Raw genomic sequence first — 17,310 nt, forward strand, 5'->3', positions numbered from 1 at the left:
CTAAAAGGGAGACACAGATGTTAAAACACTGGATTGTGTAGCTAAGGCAGCAGATTCCAGGACGGCTTTGCAGCCCCCTCTAGTGGCTTCACACAAACGCTCACTGCCACAGGTTTTACAGTCCGATTCTGGTTCTAGTCAGCCAGATGTGGATGATGATGACATGGATGAGGACAGCTCTCTGTCCCCTGGGGTGGAGGCCTTCATTTTTGCCATAAGAGAGGTCCTTCACATACCGGACCCGGAGGCAGAACCAGATGAGGTTATGTAAGACCCAAGAGTTCAGCTACCTTTCCGGTGTTTAAGGAGTTAAACTCCCTGGCCAAGGAGGCTTGGTTAAATCCTGATAAAACATGTAAAATTACTCAGAGGTTTTTATCTACCTTTCCCCTTCCAGCTGAGGATAGAAAGGGCTGGGAAAACCCACCGTCGGTCGATATATCTGTATCCAGACTGTCAAAACAAAATTGGTACTGCCTGTCCCTGGGGCTGTATTCCTGAAGGAGCCTGCTGACCGTAAAATTGAGACAATGCTCAAGGCCATTTATACGGCAGCAGGCACAGCACAGCGCCCCAGAATAGTTTGCGGGTGTATCTCCAGGGCTGTGGTAAAGTGGTCTGATAATGTTATTGATGGTTTAGACGCTCTGCCTCGGGATGTGGTTGTTACCCTGCTGCAACATATAATGGATGCTGCAAATTTTTATGAGCGAGGCTATAAAGGAGTTATGTAAGATTAATGGCCTCACTACTGCTGTGGCGGTTTCAGCACGCAAAGCTCTGTGGTTACGTCAGTGGGCGGCGGACGCCGATTCCAAAAAGGGTGTAGAAAATCTTCCCTTTACAGGTGATGCCTTGTTTAGAGACGAATTGTATAAGTGGATCTCCCAAGCAACGGCGGGTAAGTCTACCTATCTGCTGTAGGCTGCACCACCTGCTAGACGTTCTTACACTTGACCCTCCTTGCAGTCGAGGGGTCTCCACCAGCTCCAGAGGATCTCGTGGTAAGTCCCGCTGCACCTGCTGTCTCCCTGTACCAGACCACCGGAACCCCTGCCGCTAAGCCTTCCGCGTGACGGTTGGCCCCAGCGACAAGGTGACTTTCAGGTAGGTGCTCGCCTTCAACACTTCGCCCACCTATGGGCGGAGTCCTGCCGGGATCCTTGGGTGATGGACCTCATTTCCCAAGGATACCGGCTGGATTTCCAAACACTACCTCCTCACAGGTTTTTCAAGTCGGGCTTACCAGCTTTACACGCAGCAAAAGTTACCTTGCAAGAGGCTATTCAAAAGATTTTGCAGACGGGAGTGGTAGTTCCTGTGCCTCCTCTGTTACGCAACAGGGGTTTTTACTCCATTCTTTTTGTCGTTCCCAAACCAGACGGTTCGGTGCATCCCATCTTGAACCTGAAGTCTCTTAACCCCTGTCTGCGGGTGTTCAAATTCAAGATGGAGTCCCTGAGGGCGGCAGTGGTGCGCTCTTGAGGAAGGGGAGTTCCTGGTGTCTCTGGATGTCAAGGATGCTTACCTTCACATTCCCATGTGGCCTCCTCATCAGGCTTACCACAGGTTTGCCATATTGGACGACCATTTCCAGTTTCAGGCCTTAGCCTTTAGATTATCCACAGCTCCGAGGGTCTTCACCAAGGTCATGGCGGAGATGATGCTGCAACTGTGCATGATGGGAGTAAACATAGTTCCCTACTTGGACGATCTCCTAATAAAGGCTGTGTCCAGGGAACGTCTGCTACACAGTATCGATCTGACTACTCGCCTACTCACGGATCATGGATGGATCCTAAATTTCCAGAAATCTCACCTGGAACTGACCCAGCGTCTTCAGTTCCTGGGAATGATACTGGATACAGTGTCTCAAAAGGTGTTTCTTCCGATGGACAAAGCCTTGGCCATCCAGGCTATGGTCCACTCGGTCCCCAATCCTCGTAAGGTGTCCATACATCTTTGCATCCGCTCACTGGGCAAGATGGTGGCTGCTTACGAGGCAATCCAATACGGCAGATTTCATGCCCGGCCATTTCAACTGGATCTACTGAACAAAGGGTCGGGTTCACACCTTCACATGCATCGGGTAGCGACCTTGTCTCCGAAAGCCCGAATTTCTCTATTATGGTGGCTACAAGTGCCTCACCTGGTAGAGGGCAGGAGTTTCAAGATCCATTCGTGGATTCTACTGACAATGGATGCCAGCCTCCAGGGATGGGGGGGTTACCCAAGGGGTGCAGTTCCAGGGGAGACGGGAATCTGTTCTGCCGATAAACATCCTGGAACTCAGGGCAATTTACAATGCCCTTCTGCAGGCTTCTCATCTCCTGATGGATCGGGCGATCCAGGTTCAGTCAGACAACGCCACGGTAGTGGTGTACATAAACCGACAAGCGGGAACAAGAAGCAGAGCGGCGATGTAAGAGGTGTCAAGAATCCTCCTCTGGGCGGAGGTCAACACAATGGCCATTTCCGCAGTCTTCATTCCAGTCGTGGACAACTGGGAAGCGGATTTCCTCAGCAGACACAACCTCCATCCGGTGGAATGGGGCCTACATCCCCAGGTGTTTCAGCGGATAATTCACCGGTGGGGCTGTCCACAGATAGATCTGATGGCTTCTCGTCTCAACAAAAAGCTACGCCGTTACTGTTCCAGAACGAGGGATCCACAGGCTGTAGCACGCTGATGACACTGTGAATGTACCAGTTTGTATACCTGTTCCCTCCTCTGCCGCTGATCTCAAGGGTGCTAAAAAGGCTAAGAAGGGAAAGCGTTCAGGCAATTCTAATTGCCCCGGATTGGCCTCGACGGGCCTGGTACTCGCTGCTGCTCCAAGACACACTCCTTCAGCAAGGCCCATTCGTCTATCCAGTCTTACAGCGGCTACATTTGACGGCTTGGAAGTTGAGAGGGAGATTTTAGCAAGAAAGGGTCTTCCCTCCAGGGTTATTTCCACCATGGTCCAGGCCAGGAAGATGATGATGTCAAAGGATGATCATCGTATCTGGAAAAAGTCTGTTTCTGCAGCGGAGTACACTGGTATTCCACAGGGAATATCATTGGGGTGTAGAGTTGGATCTTGATCTGAGGCACCAACAGGCTAAAGCTTTGATTGTTCCCAGGATACACTGCACCGCCTTCTCTATATCCCCGCCTCCAGGCACTGGAGCTCAGTTTGTAAGTTGGTGCCTGCAGTGCAGGCAGCTAACAGGGAGGGCTGCGCTAGGCAGCCCTGAAAAGAGCTTTTCTGAAGAAAGAAGATTTAAAGGATCGCAACACAGGCACTTGGTGCTATATGTCATTCTGACATATCGTGCTGCGGCTCCTTCACCTCCCCCAGTGGCGATGTATACTCCCGCACCCTGGTTGCCGGTCTCATCAGGCACACACGCACCGCCGCTGCTCTCCAGGATCGCGTGGCCGCACATTAAGGGAGGAGGTAAGAGGGTCCCCCAGTTGGGACCCGCCGAAATTGCGATCCGGGACGCGGTCTCCGGAGACGGACTGCATCGCTGGCGTGGACACCGTGGCCGTACAGGGACCCCACTATATCCACTAGGGCAAGGAGCACAGGTTGGATTTATTAAATCCATTTTCCATAGGCTACATAGTACCTGGTGGTGAAGTCCAGCAGAGGGGAAAAGGCGCTGACCTGTAGCCCCTCCCCCTGCCCCAGGCACCATCTACAGCAGATGCTCCCGCCCTGGAGCTGCATCTCTCTCTCCCCCTCATTCCCTGTCGGCGTTTGGGCGCCATTACACAAAGCTGCGCTGATTCTGGGACTGCTGGGCACGGTCTCCTCTGTAAAGCCTCCTGCCTCATCAGCGCAGTGCATTTACAGGACACTTAAGTATTCTACATGTTGTTTAGACAGTGTTAGTTAAGAACAAGTGCATATCTACAGGAATATTTAGTACAGGTTGAGTATCCCATATCCATATATTCCGAAATACGGAATATTCCGAAATACGGACTTTTTTGAGTGAGAGTGAGATAGTGAAACCTTTGTTTTTTGATGTCTCAATGTACACAATCTTTGTTTAATACACAAAGTTATTAAAAATATTGTATTAAATTACCTTCAGGCTGTGTGTATAAGGTGTATATGAAACATAAATGAATTGTGTGAATGTAGACACACTTTGTTTAATGCACAAAGTTATAAAAAATATTGGCTAAAATGACCTTCAGGCTGTGTGTATAAGGTGTATATGTAACATAAATACATTATGTGCTTAGATTTAGGTCCCATCACCATGATATCTCACTATGGTATGCAATTATTCCAAAATACGGAAAAATCCCATATCCAAAATACCTCTGGTCCCAAGCATTTTGGATAAGGGAGACTCAACCTGTATAAGTATTCTGTGATATACATCCAGTGTTTACTGTGCATTGTTATATCTATATACATACATAGCTTTACTTAGTATTGCTAGTCCAGTGCAGTTTTATTGTTGTGTGTAATAATTCCTGCATTGTACATGTGACTGTGTTTGCCTATAGCTGATGTGTGGTTCCTATTCCGTGTATCTTACACATATTCTGTTCCCTGAAAAGGAGCTAAGTGCGTCAGGGTCTCATATATAGTATTTCACAGGATATACTGTTTGGTATTTTTCTCTGTGTATTTCAGTCACCATATACCACTTAAATCCTCTGCTTGTGATCTGCATTTGCAATGAAACTACACAGGGGTTTTGTCAGGTACTGTGTCTGGCTATATTGTACTGTTACGCCCTAGGGCTACATTTTCCAATAATGTCTGCGTCACAGGGTGGGAGATTCGTGGCTGATCCTGCGTCATGCAGTGCTGACACCACGGATTTATCTGAGGAAAACATTACAGCTGAGGGTCAAGGTACTGGGGGTTCTGTACCCCTCGGTCAGCCTGCAGTACCGGTGGCACACCTTGGGCTGCTTTTTCCAATTTACTGACTACGCTAGTAACGAGACTTGCGCCCCCTGTGGGCTCTCCTGTGCCTTTTACAATCGCATATTGTCCCTGTTGTAAATCCACCATGGGTGGATACTCTGTCGACTCCGTTACAGCAGTTAATTCAGTCTTTGGTTAAACAAAAGCCTGACCCTCTCCCTCCTAGGACCAAAGGGTCATCTAAGCAGGCCATTTCTTCCTCACAACCCAAAGAAGCTAAGTGCGTCAGGGTGGGCGCCCTGTAGAATCCAGTGTACCTCGCAGAAAGAGATTTAAAAATGGCAAGTCTTAACATAAATCTCCTTATCCTGGTGTTAAAGTTGAAAGGTTTCTCCCGTGGAATTTAGAATTGGTCGTTTTCTGCTTTTCCTGCAAGCGGGGGTGGATATGGGCCTACGTTTGGGCTCCATCAGTGTCCAGATTTCGGCGCTCTGTTTTCTTCCAAAAACAACTTTCCTTGTTGCCAGAAGTACAGACTTTCCTAAAGGGAGTACTTCATATACAACTGCCCTTTGTACCTCCCACGGCTCCGTGGGATCTCAATGTGGTTCTGTCCTTTCTCCAATCGGACTGTTTTGAACCCTTACATAGGATGTAGTTGAAATCTTTCACCTGGAAGACGGTGATGTTATTGGCTTTGGCGTCTGCCAGGAGAGTCTCGGAATTAGGGGCCTTATCCTGTAAGAGCCCTTATTTGATTTTTCATGAAGACAGGGCGGAACTGAGGACCCATCTTCAATTTTTGCCTAAGGTGGTGTCGGCTTTTCATGTGAATCAGCCTATTGTGGTTCCGCTGTTGTCTGAAGCTTCCTTTGGCCCTGACACCTTGGATGTGGTCAGGGCTCTGAAAATTTATGTCAGAAGGACGGACCGTCATCGGAAATCTGACTCGCTGTTTGTCATTTATGATGCCTCCAAGATTGGTCGGCCTGCTTCTAAGCAATCTATAGCTCGTTGGCTCAGGTTGACCATTCAACAGGCCTATACTTCGGCGTCCTCTGCCGACATCTATTCAAGCCCTCCTGGGCGGCTGCCTGTGGTGTGTCGGCCCTACAGTTGTGCCGAGCTGCTGCTTGGTCTGGTTCGAACACTTGTGAAATTCTATAGGTTCGATACCCAAAGGGTACTCGGGCGCTTTAGGTATAAGGTGTTTCACCAAGCTGCTGCCTCAAATTAGAGGGGAGTCACCCCCACAAAGTGAACAAAAAAGAAAGTGGGAGGCTGCGCTAAATTAATATAATATAACAACAATGATAATTTGTCTATTAATTGCACAATTTAATAATAAAAAATATTATCGCTAAAATATTGTGATAAGTATACCATAAAATACATGCAACATCAATATAGCTTGGTAAAAACATACAGTTCGGGTATGAGCATTTAAAGGGTTACCCAATTTGCCAGCAATGGAAGAAGTTTGTAGGTGGAAAGTCCGTTCCAAAGTATTCCCCCAGATTGGTCCGAGTCCAGTATATGTAGGTATTTGAGAGGTAAGCAGTGTCCCATATAATAGCAAATTACCGCTAGAGGATGTGATGCTCCTGAATTTTGGATGATGAGCTCCTCATGCAGTGCAGTTTATAGAAATCATCGGTTCAATCTGCTATTGAAATCCTCAGAATACGTATGATGGTCCGGATCTTGGTGGGGGTGGTTCGGTCTTCCAGCAAAGTGTATCTGGCTTGGGTCCCTTGTGCACCTGACGCGTTTCGCTGCAGTCAACTAGCAGCTTTTTCAAAGGTAATGGTTTTATAGGGGTCTCGGCACTCTCCCACCCGTTTGGAAGCTTTGGGACTTCCCCACGGTACTAAAGTATAAGACCCCAGTATCCACTAGGACGCAAGAGAAAATAGGAATTTAATACCTACTGGTAATTCCTTTTCTCGTAGTCCGTAGTGGATACTGGGCGCCCGCCTCAGTGCTTCGATTCCTGCCTACCTGTGTAAGTATTTGGTTGGACAGACGCGGTCCCATTATGTTGTTGGGATAGCCGTGCTATCCAGGTTAGGTTGGGGTTGATATCCTCTGTTCTGGTTAGCGCCCTACTTTTGTTTATGGTTGTGTGTTGGCTTATTGCCTCACTGCTGTTTTGTTCTTCTCTCATATTATGTCCGTCTCCTCGGGCACAGTTTTCCTAGACTAAGTCTGGTAGGAGGGGCATAGAGGGCAGAAGCCAGCACACACGTACACACACTAAAAGTTTTAAAGTGCCAGGCTCCAGTGGACCCGATCTATACCCCATGGTACTAAAGTGTAAGACCCCAGTATCCACTACGGACCAGGAGAAAAGGAATTACCGGTAGGTATTAAATTCCTATTTTTTGTAGTTCTGGTTACCATAGGTCATTTTAATTGTCTGTCACAAGTGCAAAATGTTCGGAGCTAATTGGCTTTCCCTCACATATAGCCTTATGTTTGTCTTTAATATATAATATGCAGTATCCTTGTATTTAGAGAGTATTGATGTCACTCCTGTAACATATGTTTGGAGAATAATGCTTTGGTATCACATATGTCCTAATATTTGGAGAATAATGCTTCGGTATCACATATGTCCTAATATTTGGAGAATTGTGATGGCACTCCAGGATGTAGTCCTGTTGTTCAGTCAAATGGTCAACATAATCTGAACATGGTTAAAATGTTGTCAACAATAGAAATCTTAGAGTTGGGGTTATGCTCAAAAATGAGTGTTGACATTTTGAGCATGCTGACGTTTTGTCAGTGTGATAATTTTTCCAAGTCTACATTGAAGTTGTCGACATTCTGAGCATGTTGATATTATGCTGTATGTATACTAATTGTTGACATTGTAATTGTTGACAAAGCAAACTAAAACCATTAGTCCTTAAGGATATGGGGGCTAGCCAGTTTACAATAACTTCCGAAAATGTGATAACTTATCGCCATTAACAGGATACCGAGTTATCAGCCATAAGTCTCCATAGGGTTTATCGCATATTTCTCTTCACCAGCTCAGAGCTGGTGATAAGTAGTGAAAAATTCCTACTTTAAGGTAAAAATGTCAGTGTTTGGTTCAGAACCCCTTGGACACCCCCTGAATGTCTAATTAGGGCAGGCATTCCCAACCTCATCCTCAAGGCACACCAACAGTGCAGGTTTTAGTGATATCCAGGCTTTAGCATACTGTAAATTATTAAATTAAAATAACTGAGGTACTAATTAAGTCACTGTGCTCAAACATGGTTATCGGTAAAACCTGGAGTGTTAGTGTGCCTTGAACACTGAGGTTGGGAATGCCTGAATTAGGCACTTTGAAGTTTTTAATTAGTAATAATGTCAATTTTGGGGTCAAAAAATGCAAAGTGATGGAAATTGGGATACAAGGTATGGAACAGGTATGTTGGGGTGCTTTATGAGTGGGACAAGGGTTTTTAGGGTTGCATATAGGAATAGTAGGTTCGTTTTCACTTTATTTTTTAAGTCCTCTAAAATGACCCAAATATATGCTTATGCCCATTTTTCTGTACCCCAAATTTAATGAGAGCACTTAGAAAGCATTTTTTTTCCTGCAACATATCATTTTTCTTAAAAAACAAAACAAAAAAAAACATGCCTACAACAGCTATTTGACCTGATTTTATTAAACCACTTGGTTATATTCTAGCCACTAAACGACTTCTATAATGTTTTCCAATATTAGTTTAGCATTTTCGGGAGTACAAGCAGATTACTCCACTTTTTCCTTTGCTTTTACCCGCAAGAGTTATTGCGCAAATCCTGTTACCACCGATTTGGAATAGGATAGGTCCGATAAACGTGAGCGTGCGATAACCTGATTTTTCGGGCGATAGGTGCGAGAACATTGGCGGCTAAGTGGATACCCCATTCTGTAGCCTTATATTTAGAGGGGGATGATGTCACTCCTATACAATATATTGTTATAGATGGAGAACAATGTTGTGTCTCTTATATGACACATTCTTATATTTTGGAGCAGTGATATTACTTTTGCATGATATACTGCTACATTTGGATATTAGTTATGTCACATGACACATTATTGTCATAATACCTTTTATGAAGTGATTTTAATTAGGCCAGCATGACTGAGATGGTACTGCTGGTCTGTACATAATGAAATCTACAAATGTATTTAATGTGTGCGTATACATCTACTCATTGTCTTCTTTATTAGGTAAATATTTCTAGTTGGCCCCTTCCTTGTCATTTACAGAATAGTGGGGCAGATGTATTAACCTGGAGAAGGCATAAGGAAGTGATAAATCAGTGATATGTGCAAGGTGATAAAGGCACCAGCCAATCAGATCATAACTGTTCATTTACATATTAGAGCTGATTGGCTGGTGCCTTTATCACCTTGCACATATCACTGGTTTATCACTTCCTTATGCCTTCTCCAGGTTAATACATCTGCCCCAGTGTTCTTAGTGAGACAGATTAAACAGGTGCTTGAGTCTTTCCTTAGAGTTTCTGGTCCATGTTGACTTGATAGCATCATGCAGTTGCTGCAGATTTGTCAGCTACACTTTCTTGCTGCAAATGTTCCATTCCACCACAAGGTTCTCTAATGGCCTGATATCTGGTGACTGTGGGAACCAGAGGAGTAAACTGAACACACTGGACCCTAGTCAGAGATGGACACAGATCGCTGCATACGCAGCAGCCAGATCTGCATCCATCTCCTCACATGCTAGGTGCCGCACAGCATGTGTGATGGGCCACCTCCTGATGAGTCCGCAGTGTAATTAAGGATGACTTAGGCTGCACTGTCAGGCAGTCTGCTGCCATTTTTTAAATCTGAGCGGCTGCGTGTGCCATCACATAGCCGTCCCGATAACACTCCTGGCCCGCCCTCGTTCAGAGCGCCACACTCCCCCAACTCCGTGTCACCGCCCCGCAAATGCCAACCACTGTCAATCACATTGCGCCTGCATCCTTCCGGCCGCAGTGTGTAAGGTCGCGCAGGCGCGCTGCCCTTGCGCAGTTTGCCAATGCGGACAAGCTGCGCTGTTGGGTGCTGATGCGGCCAGCTCTGAATCAGCCCCACTGTCATGTGCGTAGAACCAGCTTGAGGTAATTTGTTTTTGACATGGCACCTTATCCTGCTGATAGCTTTTAACAGATAGGTAGACTTTAGTTAGAGGAACAAATTACTGTTTATAGTTTCTATTTCCCCATAATATCCAAATGAAGTATATAATTGATCATTGAATCCCAGATCCCAGTACAGTATTTACACAACAAAAACCACCTGGGCTGATTGTATTTATGATATATATTTGCAGCTTAAGAAAATCAGATCTCTCCTCTTGGCCGGTGCTGCTGAATATGACACCTTTTTCCAGCACCTGCGTCTTCTTGATGGAGCTTTCAAGCTGTCCGCCAAGGATTTGCGTTCACAGGTGGTCCGAGAAACCTGTATTACCCTGGGGTAAGTAGCATACAGACGTGTCCTGACAGACATTAAGCTTTCCCTTATAACAGCAAATTTTCAATGCACCTAAAATTATACTGTACAGTATGTTAGTTGTAGCGGCTTAGCAGTTTAATAAAACCAAGATGGGCACTTTCTGTTTTCCTGGTATAGGATTTTAGTGCTTTAACTTTACAGTTGATGCTGACTCATTGTCTTTTTAATTTTGCATCAGGCATCTTTCATCTGTTCTGGGGAACAAATTTGACCATGGAGCAGAAGCAATTATGCCCACTGTTTTCAATTTAGTCCCTAACAGTGCCAAAGTGATGGCCACCTCTGGTGTGGTAGCTATTCGTTTAATCATACGTGTAAGTATTTGCAGAGACTTTTATGAATGATTTGATAGCACATAGGGTCTGGATTGGAGTAAACAATCTTTGTACATAGACAAACTCTATATTATAGAATAATCAAAGCTTGGTTGGTGTGTTCTGTCCTATAAATTACTGTGACATTTTCAGAATAATTCAATGTTTCTCTTCATATTCGCAGCAGACACATGTCCCAAGGCTAATACCGATCATCACAAGTAACTGCACCTCCAAGTCTGTCGCAGTGCGAAGGTTTGTAGTGTGTCTCTATATAGTGTACGGATCAGTGTTCAGCTCTGTCTATTATCAGGAGCTTCAGAAGCAGAGACAAAAGTTCTGTACAACAATCATCTCTGGATTCTGATAGTTGGCTGTTTATTTTTGTACGGCTTTTCCAGTCTCTAGAGCTTGAAGTTTGTTACTGCTGCTAGGACATAAATTTGTAGTGAATTTGTTTTCTAAAACAAAGCGTGTTTTCCTCTTTTTCTATTATGTTTTTCTCTAGGTTACATTTTAGCTAATCCTGCACAAATCTGTGTGCAGAGTTGTCACTGTTTGAAAACGAAGACAAATATTTTATGCTGCAAAGTCAAGGAGCATTCCAACGTCAAAATTGAACAAGAAACAATAGTAAGGGGCTCAAAAACCATTGATAAAAATATTAATTATAAATGCAGTTTATGTGCATCAGATTGTTTAAGTAAAAATGTATATATTTGATTTCAGAGCACATCTTATAAATAAAACAGATTAATAAATGTAAGCAGCCATAAAATATATATCTGTAGAGCTCAAAGTATCACAAGACTGAATTGATCAGTATTCTATACAAGATACATATACATAACAGTAGTTCCAAAGGCATTATGTACATATAGGATACATCTGTTGCAATATCCAGATGAATCAGTAGAGCGTATTTAGTATTCTATAAAGTTGTATGCCTAAAATGAAGTTTTAGTTGATAGAATATCCAGAATATGAGCATATGCAGTAGTTAGATATTCTGAATATCTTATCATCTAAAATGTCATGTTGAGCAGGGATGCCGTTGGCACCCCAGCACTGGAGATGAAGGTGGTCTTGTGACCGATGAATCCTGGCGCCGGAACGCCGACATGCCGAGGGTAAGTACAGTATCTGGCCCCCTGTCAGGCTTAGGAATGGGGGGTTAGGGGTAGGCGCTATAGTGTGTGTGGGAGGAGGGGCGGGGGTAGCTGTAGCCCCCACCCCCTAGAGTCTTAGCCCTAGCCACCATCTCTTGGGTCTTAGCCCTAGCCACCATCCTTTGGGTCTTAGCTCTAACCGCCACCCCCACTATCTTAACCCTAGCTGCCACCCCAGGCTGATTAGGGTTGGGGAGGGGTAAAATAATTACCCCTTTCCCTGTCGGCATTCTCTTGGTCGGGATGCTGGTGTCGGTCACGTGTCCGACAGCATCCCAATCACCGGGATCCCGTACAGGCTACTTAATAGAAAATGAATACACTTTTACTGCTTCATTTGCATATTGCAACAAATGCATCCATTAAGTGCCTGTTTCCTTTGGGACTACTGTTTTATAAACTTTAATTGCTGATCAATTCAGTCTTGTAATATTTTGAGCTCTACTGATATATATTCTGTGGCTGTTTACATTTATTAATGTCTTATTAGACATATTTGTGTAGTAATAAAATTATTTTGTAATGCTTAATCGGTTACTGTTGCACATAAACGCTGCACTTATAATGATTATTTGATGCAATTTTTTGTGCCCCATACTATTTGTTACTCTTTGAAAACTGTTGTGTATGAGATCTTTAACATAACTAGCATAGTTTTCTTTATTTTGTTTACATGATCATTTACACGTGATATCTCTCAACAGCCCCAATCATGAATGATACTTGTCAGCGTTTTCTGTAGTGTGAGCATAAAAGCTTGTCTACTGTACATCTGCTAATATTACCCCGGGGTATTATATCTAATATGATGTCTATTATGTGTTTATAGACGCTGTTATGATTTTTTGGATTTACTTCTACAAGAATGGCAAACTCACTCTCTGGAAAGGTGAGAAGAACAGGTCCTTCCACCTGTCCATCTTCTTTACACACTTCACTGTGCACCCAATTTCTTGCTACATCACATTCTGTTTCTTTGTGTAACTGTGTTGTGGGATTTATCTTTCTGCATCTATATGTTTGAATATACTGAACATGGATGATGCGTAGTGTGAGATGATAATTGCTTGTTCTCGCACATTCTGGCGTTTACCATTATGGGATGGTAGTGCACCCAGCTATCTGTTATCAAATGTCCCCACAGAAGTTAAAGAAAATTAAAAATGTCAACTCATAGAAGTATTAAATTAGCAAACCCCTCTGACACCAACTTGCCAGTCCAATGTTTAAGATACCAGCTGTTCAAAAGTGCTGCCCTTCCCAGCAGTTGTCTTAATAGCTGATTTTCCTGACACGTTTTGGCATTGAAGCACCAATCGGTGATGTGAACAAGCCGCAGTGTGCCAGGAGAACCAGACTTTACATTTGTAATGCCATGGCCGATAGTTGTGAGGAGACTGGAAAGTTTGATAATGGCAGTGGTTGCAACTGCACTCATTTATAGGCATTTCAGGCTTCTGATAACAAACACCATCTCAAGACTCTCTTCTATTATTGAAGAAGCTTTGTATTTTACTTTATTAATTACCATATGTGAGTTGTTGTGGTTTTTTTTTTGTTCTTATTTTTCCCCATACACCAAAAACGTGTCCCTCCCATATTCTGTTTACTACAGAGGAAGCATTTTGATAATTGATAGTGTATGCTTCTCACCTGTAAAGGCCCATACACACTGGGCGATTTTGAGCTGAAAGCAGCTCACTTTTGGTGTGTTGAGCTGCTTTCAACTCAAAGCCGCCCAATGTGTATGCACAAGCGATGAGCGCTGATGCGCGCTCCCGCTTCATCGCTGGCTGCCGCCGTTCATCTACTGGTATTACCAGTAGATGAACGGCGGGGTGAGCGGCTTTCCATAGCGTCCTGCTATGAAAAGCCGCTCACCCCCACTGACATTACTGGGCAGGGGAGAAAAGCGCTCAGTGTGTATGCACTGAGCGCTTTTCAGCCCAGCGATGTCCGCGATCATCGCTATGCATACACGCTGGGCAAAAACGCCCTGTGTATGCACCTTAAGTGTTATTTTCGTAAAGTAATTTAGCAAAAAGCATTAATAAACCTATTGCACACTCCATACTGTATTATAGCTGACTGTGGACACACTGGGCTTGATTCAGAGATGCACGCATTAAAGCAAGCGTTTAGTGATCATTGGTATAGTGCGCATATTTCATAAAATAAGGCGAGATGCACACACGTGAAATATCAATCCCGCTTACGACGTCCGCTCTCAGTGCTCAATGAAGCAGGTGCACACAAGTATTTAAAGGCGGAAAGTGGACTTTTGCCTTGTCTGCTCGCTCTACTGAAGAACAATGGTGAACTTCAAGCAGCACGCAAATGGTCACATCCCGGCATCTGTTGCGGTTCACTACACCTAAGTGAGGTCTTTTGCAAAGCATGATGCTGATGACAGATTGGACCTCATTGAACTCCATGTGCGTCAGGTGAGATTATTCCTAATGCTATTATTAGCTCATTTATGTTAGCAAGAAACAATGCATTTCTAACATGTCAATTACATTCAGCACAAATGTAGCAGCATGTGTCACAATATTTGCTACATTTATTACTTTGCACTGTATCCAAGATAAAAATAAACATCTTACTCCATACTGCAACACCACCTAATTTTTTCAGGTGTCTGTAATTCTACCTCCGTTAGTTTATACACTGTATGATGCCACTGTTACCTTTCTAATGAACCCTTGCCAGTATGAAAGAAAGGAACACTATGGATTGTATTTAGTTCTCTTCATCATGTACAAGTAGATTAATGCAGTTAAACATATAGAAAGCAATAGTTTGCATGAGAGAGAGAAATCACAAATGACCTCCTCCCTACAGTCCTGACCTGACATTCAGTGATTTCCATCTCTTTAGACCATTGAAGAAGCACCTGTGTGGAAAGCGTTCGTAACAGACGGTGAAGTTCAGCAAGCCATCATGTCCTGGCTTCAGCAGCTCGAACTAATGTCTTCTATGCTGGGATAGATGCCTTGATGTACTGTTGAAACAAATGCTTAGACAAGTATGGGGAATAATCTATGTGGAAAAAGAATCTCTACAAGGCCACGCTATTATACGTATATATGTTTCTCTGACGTCCTAGTGGATGCTGGGGACTCCGTAAGGACCATGGGGAATAGCGGCTCCGCAGGAGACTGGGCACAGCTACGAAAGATTTAGGACTACCTGGTGTGCACTGGCTCCTCCCACTATGACCCTCCTCCAGACTTCAGTTAGAATCCTGTGCCCGGCTGAGCTGGATGCACACTAGGGGCTCTCCTGAGCTCCTAGAGAGAAAGTATATTTTAGGTTTTTTATTTTACAGTGAGATCTGCTGGCAACAGACTCACTGCAGCGAGGGACTAAGGGGAGAAGAAGCGAACCTACCTAACTGGTGGTAGCTTGGGCTTCTTAGGCTACTGGACACCATTAGCTCCAGAGGGATCGACCGCATGGAACCGGCCATTGGTGTTCGGTCCCGGAGCCGCGCCGCCGGCCCCCTTACAGAGCCAGAAGCAAGAAGAATCCGGAAAATCGGCGGCAGAAGACATCAGTCTTCACCAAGGTAGCGCACAGCACTGCAGCTGTGCGCCATTGCTCCTCATACACACTTCACACTCCGGTCACTGAGGGTGCAGGGCGCTGGGGGGGGGGGAGCCCTGAGAAGCAATAACTACACCTTGGCTGGCAAATATATCACAATATATAGCCCCAGAGGCTATATATGTGATAAATACCAATGCCAGAATCCATAAAAAAGCGGGAGAAAAGTCTGCGAAAAAGGGGCGGAGCTATCTCCCTCAGCACACTGGCGCCATTTTCTCTTCACAGTGCAGCTGGAAGACAGCTCCCCAGGCTCTCCCCTGTAGTTTTCAGGCTCAAAGGGTTAAAAAGAGAGGGGGGGCACTAAATTTAGGCGCAATATTATTTATACAAGCAGCTATTGGGGGAAAAAATCACTCAGTTATAGTGTTAATCCCTGCATTATATAGCGCTCTGGTGTGTGCTGGCATACTCTCTCTCTGTCTCCCCAAAGGACTTTGTGGGGTCCTGTCCTCAGTCAGAGCATTCCCTGTGTGTGTGCTGTGTGTCGGTACGGCTGTGTCGACATGTGGGATGAGGAAGGTTACGTGGAGGTGGAGCAGAGGCCGAAAAATGGGATGTCAACCCCTGTGGGGCCGACACCAGAGTGGATGGATAGGTGGAAGGTATTAAACGACAATGTCAACTCCTTACAAGGCTGGATGACGTAAAACAGCTGTGGGACAGCCGGCTTCTCAGCCCGCGCCTGCCCAGGCGTCTCAAAGGTCATCAGGGGCTCAAAAAAGCGCCCGTTACCTCAGATGGCAGACACAGATGTCGACACGGAGTCTGACTCCAGTGTCGACGAGGTTGAGACATATACACAATCCACTAGGAACATCCGTTACATGATCTCGGCAATAAAAAATGTGTTGCGCATTTCTGACATGAACCCAAGTACCACATAAAAGGGGTTTTATTTTTGGGGAGAAAAAGCAGCCAGTGTTTTGTTCCCCCATCAGATGAATGAATGAAGTGTGTAAAGTAGCGTGGGTTCCCCTAATAAGAAACTGGTAATTTCTAAAAAGTTACTGATGGCGTACCCTTTCCCGCCAGAGGATAGGTCATGTTGGGATATATCCCTTAGGGTGGATAAGGCGCTCACACGTTTGTCAAAAAAGGTGGCACTGCCGTCTTAGGATACGGCCACCTTGAAGGAGCCTGCTGATAAAAAGCAGGAGACTATCCTGAAGTCTGTATATACACACTCAGGTTATATACTGAGACCTGCAATCGCCTCAGCATAAATAGTGCTGCTGCAGCGTGGTCTGATACCCTGTCAGATAATATTAATACTCTAAGACAGGGAAAATAGTTTGCTAACATAGAGCATATTAAAGACGTCGTCTTATATATAAAGGATGCACAGAGGGATATTTGCCGGCTGGCATCCAGAATTAATGCAATGTCCATTCTGCCAGGAGGGTATTAGAAACCCGGCAGTGGACAGGTGATGCTGCCTATAAAAGGCACATGGAGATTCTGCCTTATAAGGGTGAGGAATTGTTTGGGGATGGTCTCTGGGACCACGTATCCACAGCAACAGCTGGGAAGAAACAAATTTTTTACCTCAGGTTTCCTCACAGCCTAAGAAAGCACCGTATTTTCAGGTACAGTCCTTTCGGCTTCAGAAAAGCAAGCGGGTCAAAGGCGCTTCCTTTCTGCACAGAGACAAGGGAAGAAGGAAAAAGCTGCACCAGCAGCCAGTTCCCAGGATCAAAAATCTTCCCCCGCTTCCTCTGAGTCCACCGCTTGACGTTGGGGCTCCACAGGTGGAGACAGGTGCGGTAGGGGCGCGTCTCGGGAACTTCAGGGACCAGTGGGTTTGCCCACAGGTG

General features: G+C 44.9%; 1 protein-coding gene across 34 annotated transcripts in view; it reads left to right on the forward strand.

Moving 5' to 3' along the window:
- The window catches only part of CLASP1 (cytoplasmic linker associated protein 1), a 773,091-nt gene that overhangs the window by 318,092 nt on the left and 437,689 nt on the right, over window positions 1-17,310 (forward strand). For all 34 annotated transcript variants that reach the window (XM_063933995.1, XM_063933998.1, XM_063934002.1 and 31 more), the window contains 4 exons: window positions 10,217-10,362; window positions 10,580-10,715; window positions 10,900-10,970; window positions 12,714-12,773. In XM_063933995.1, the coding sequence (XP_063790065.1) occupies window positions 10,217-10,362; window positions 10,580-10,715; window positions 10,900-10,970; window positions 12,714-12,773 (413 nt within the window). The remainder of the gene's footprint in view (window positions 1-10,216; window positions 10,363-10,579; window positions 10,716-10,899; window positions 10,971-12,713; window positions 12,774-17,310) is intronic.

Source organism: Pseudophryne corroboree, chromosome 7, assembly GCF_028390025.1.
Source record: "Pseudophryne corroboree isolate aPseCor3 chromosome 7, aPseCor3.hap2, whole genome shotgun sequence".
Taxonomy (NCBI): domain Eukaryota; kingdom Metazoa; phylum Chordata; class Amphibia; order Anura; family Myobatrachidae; genus Pseudophryne; species Pseudophryne corroboree.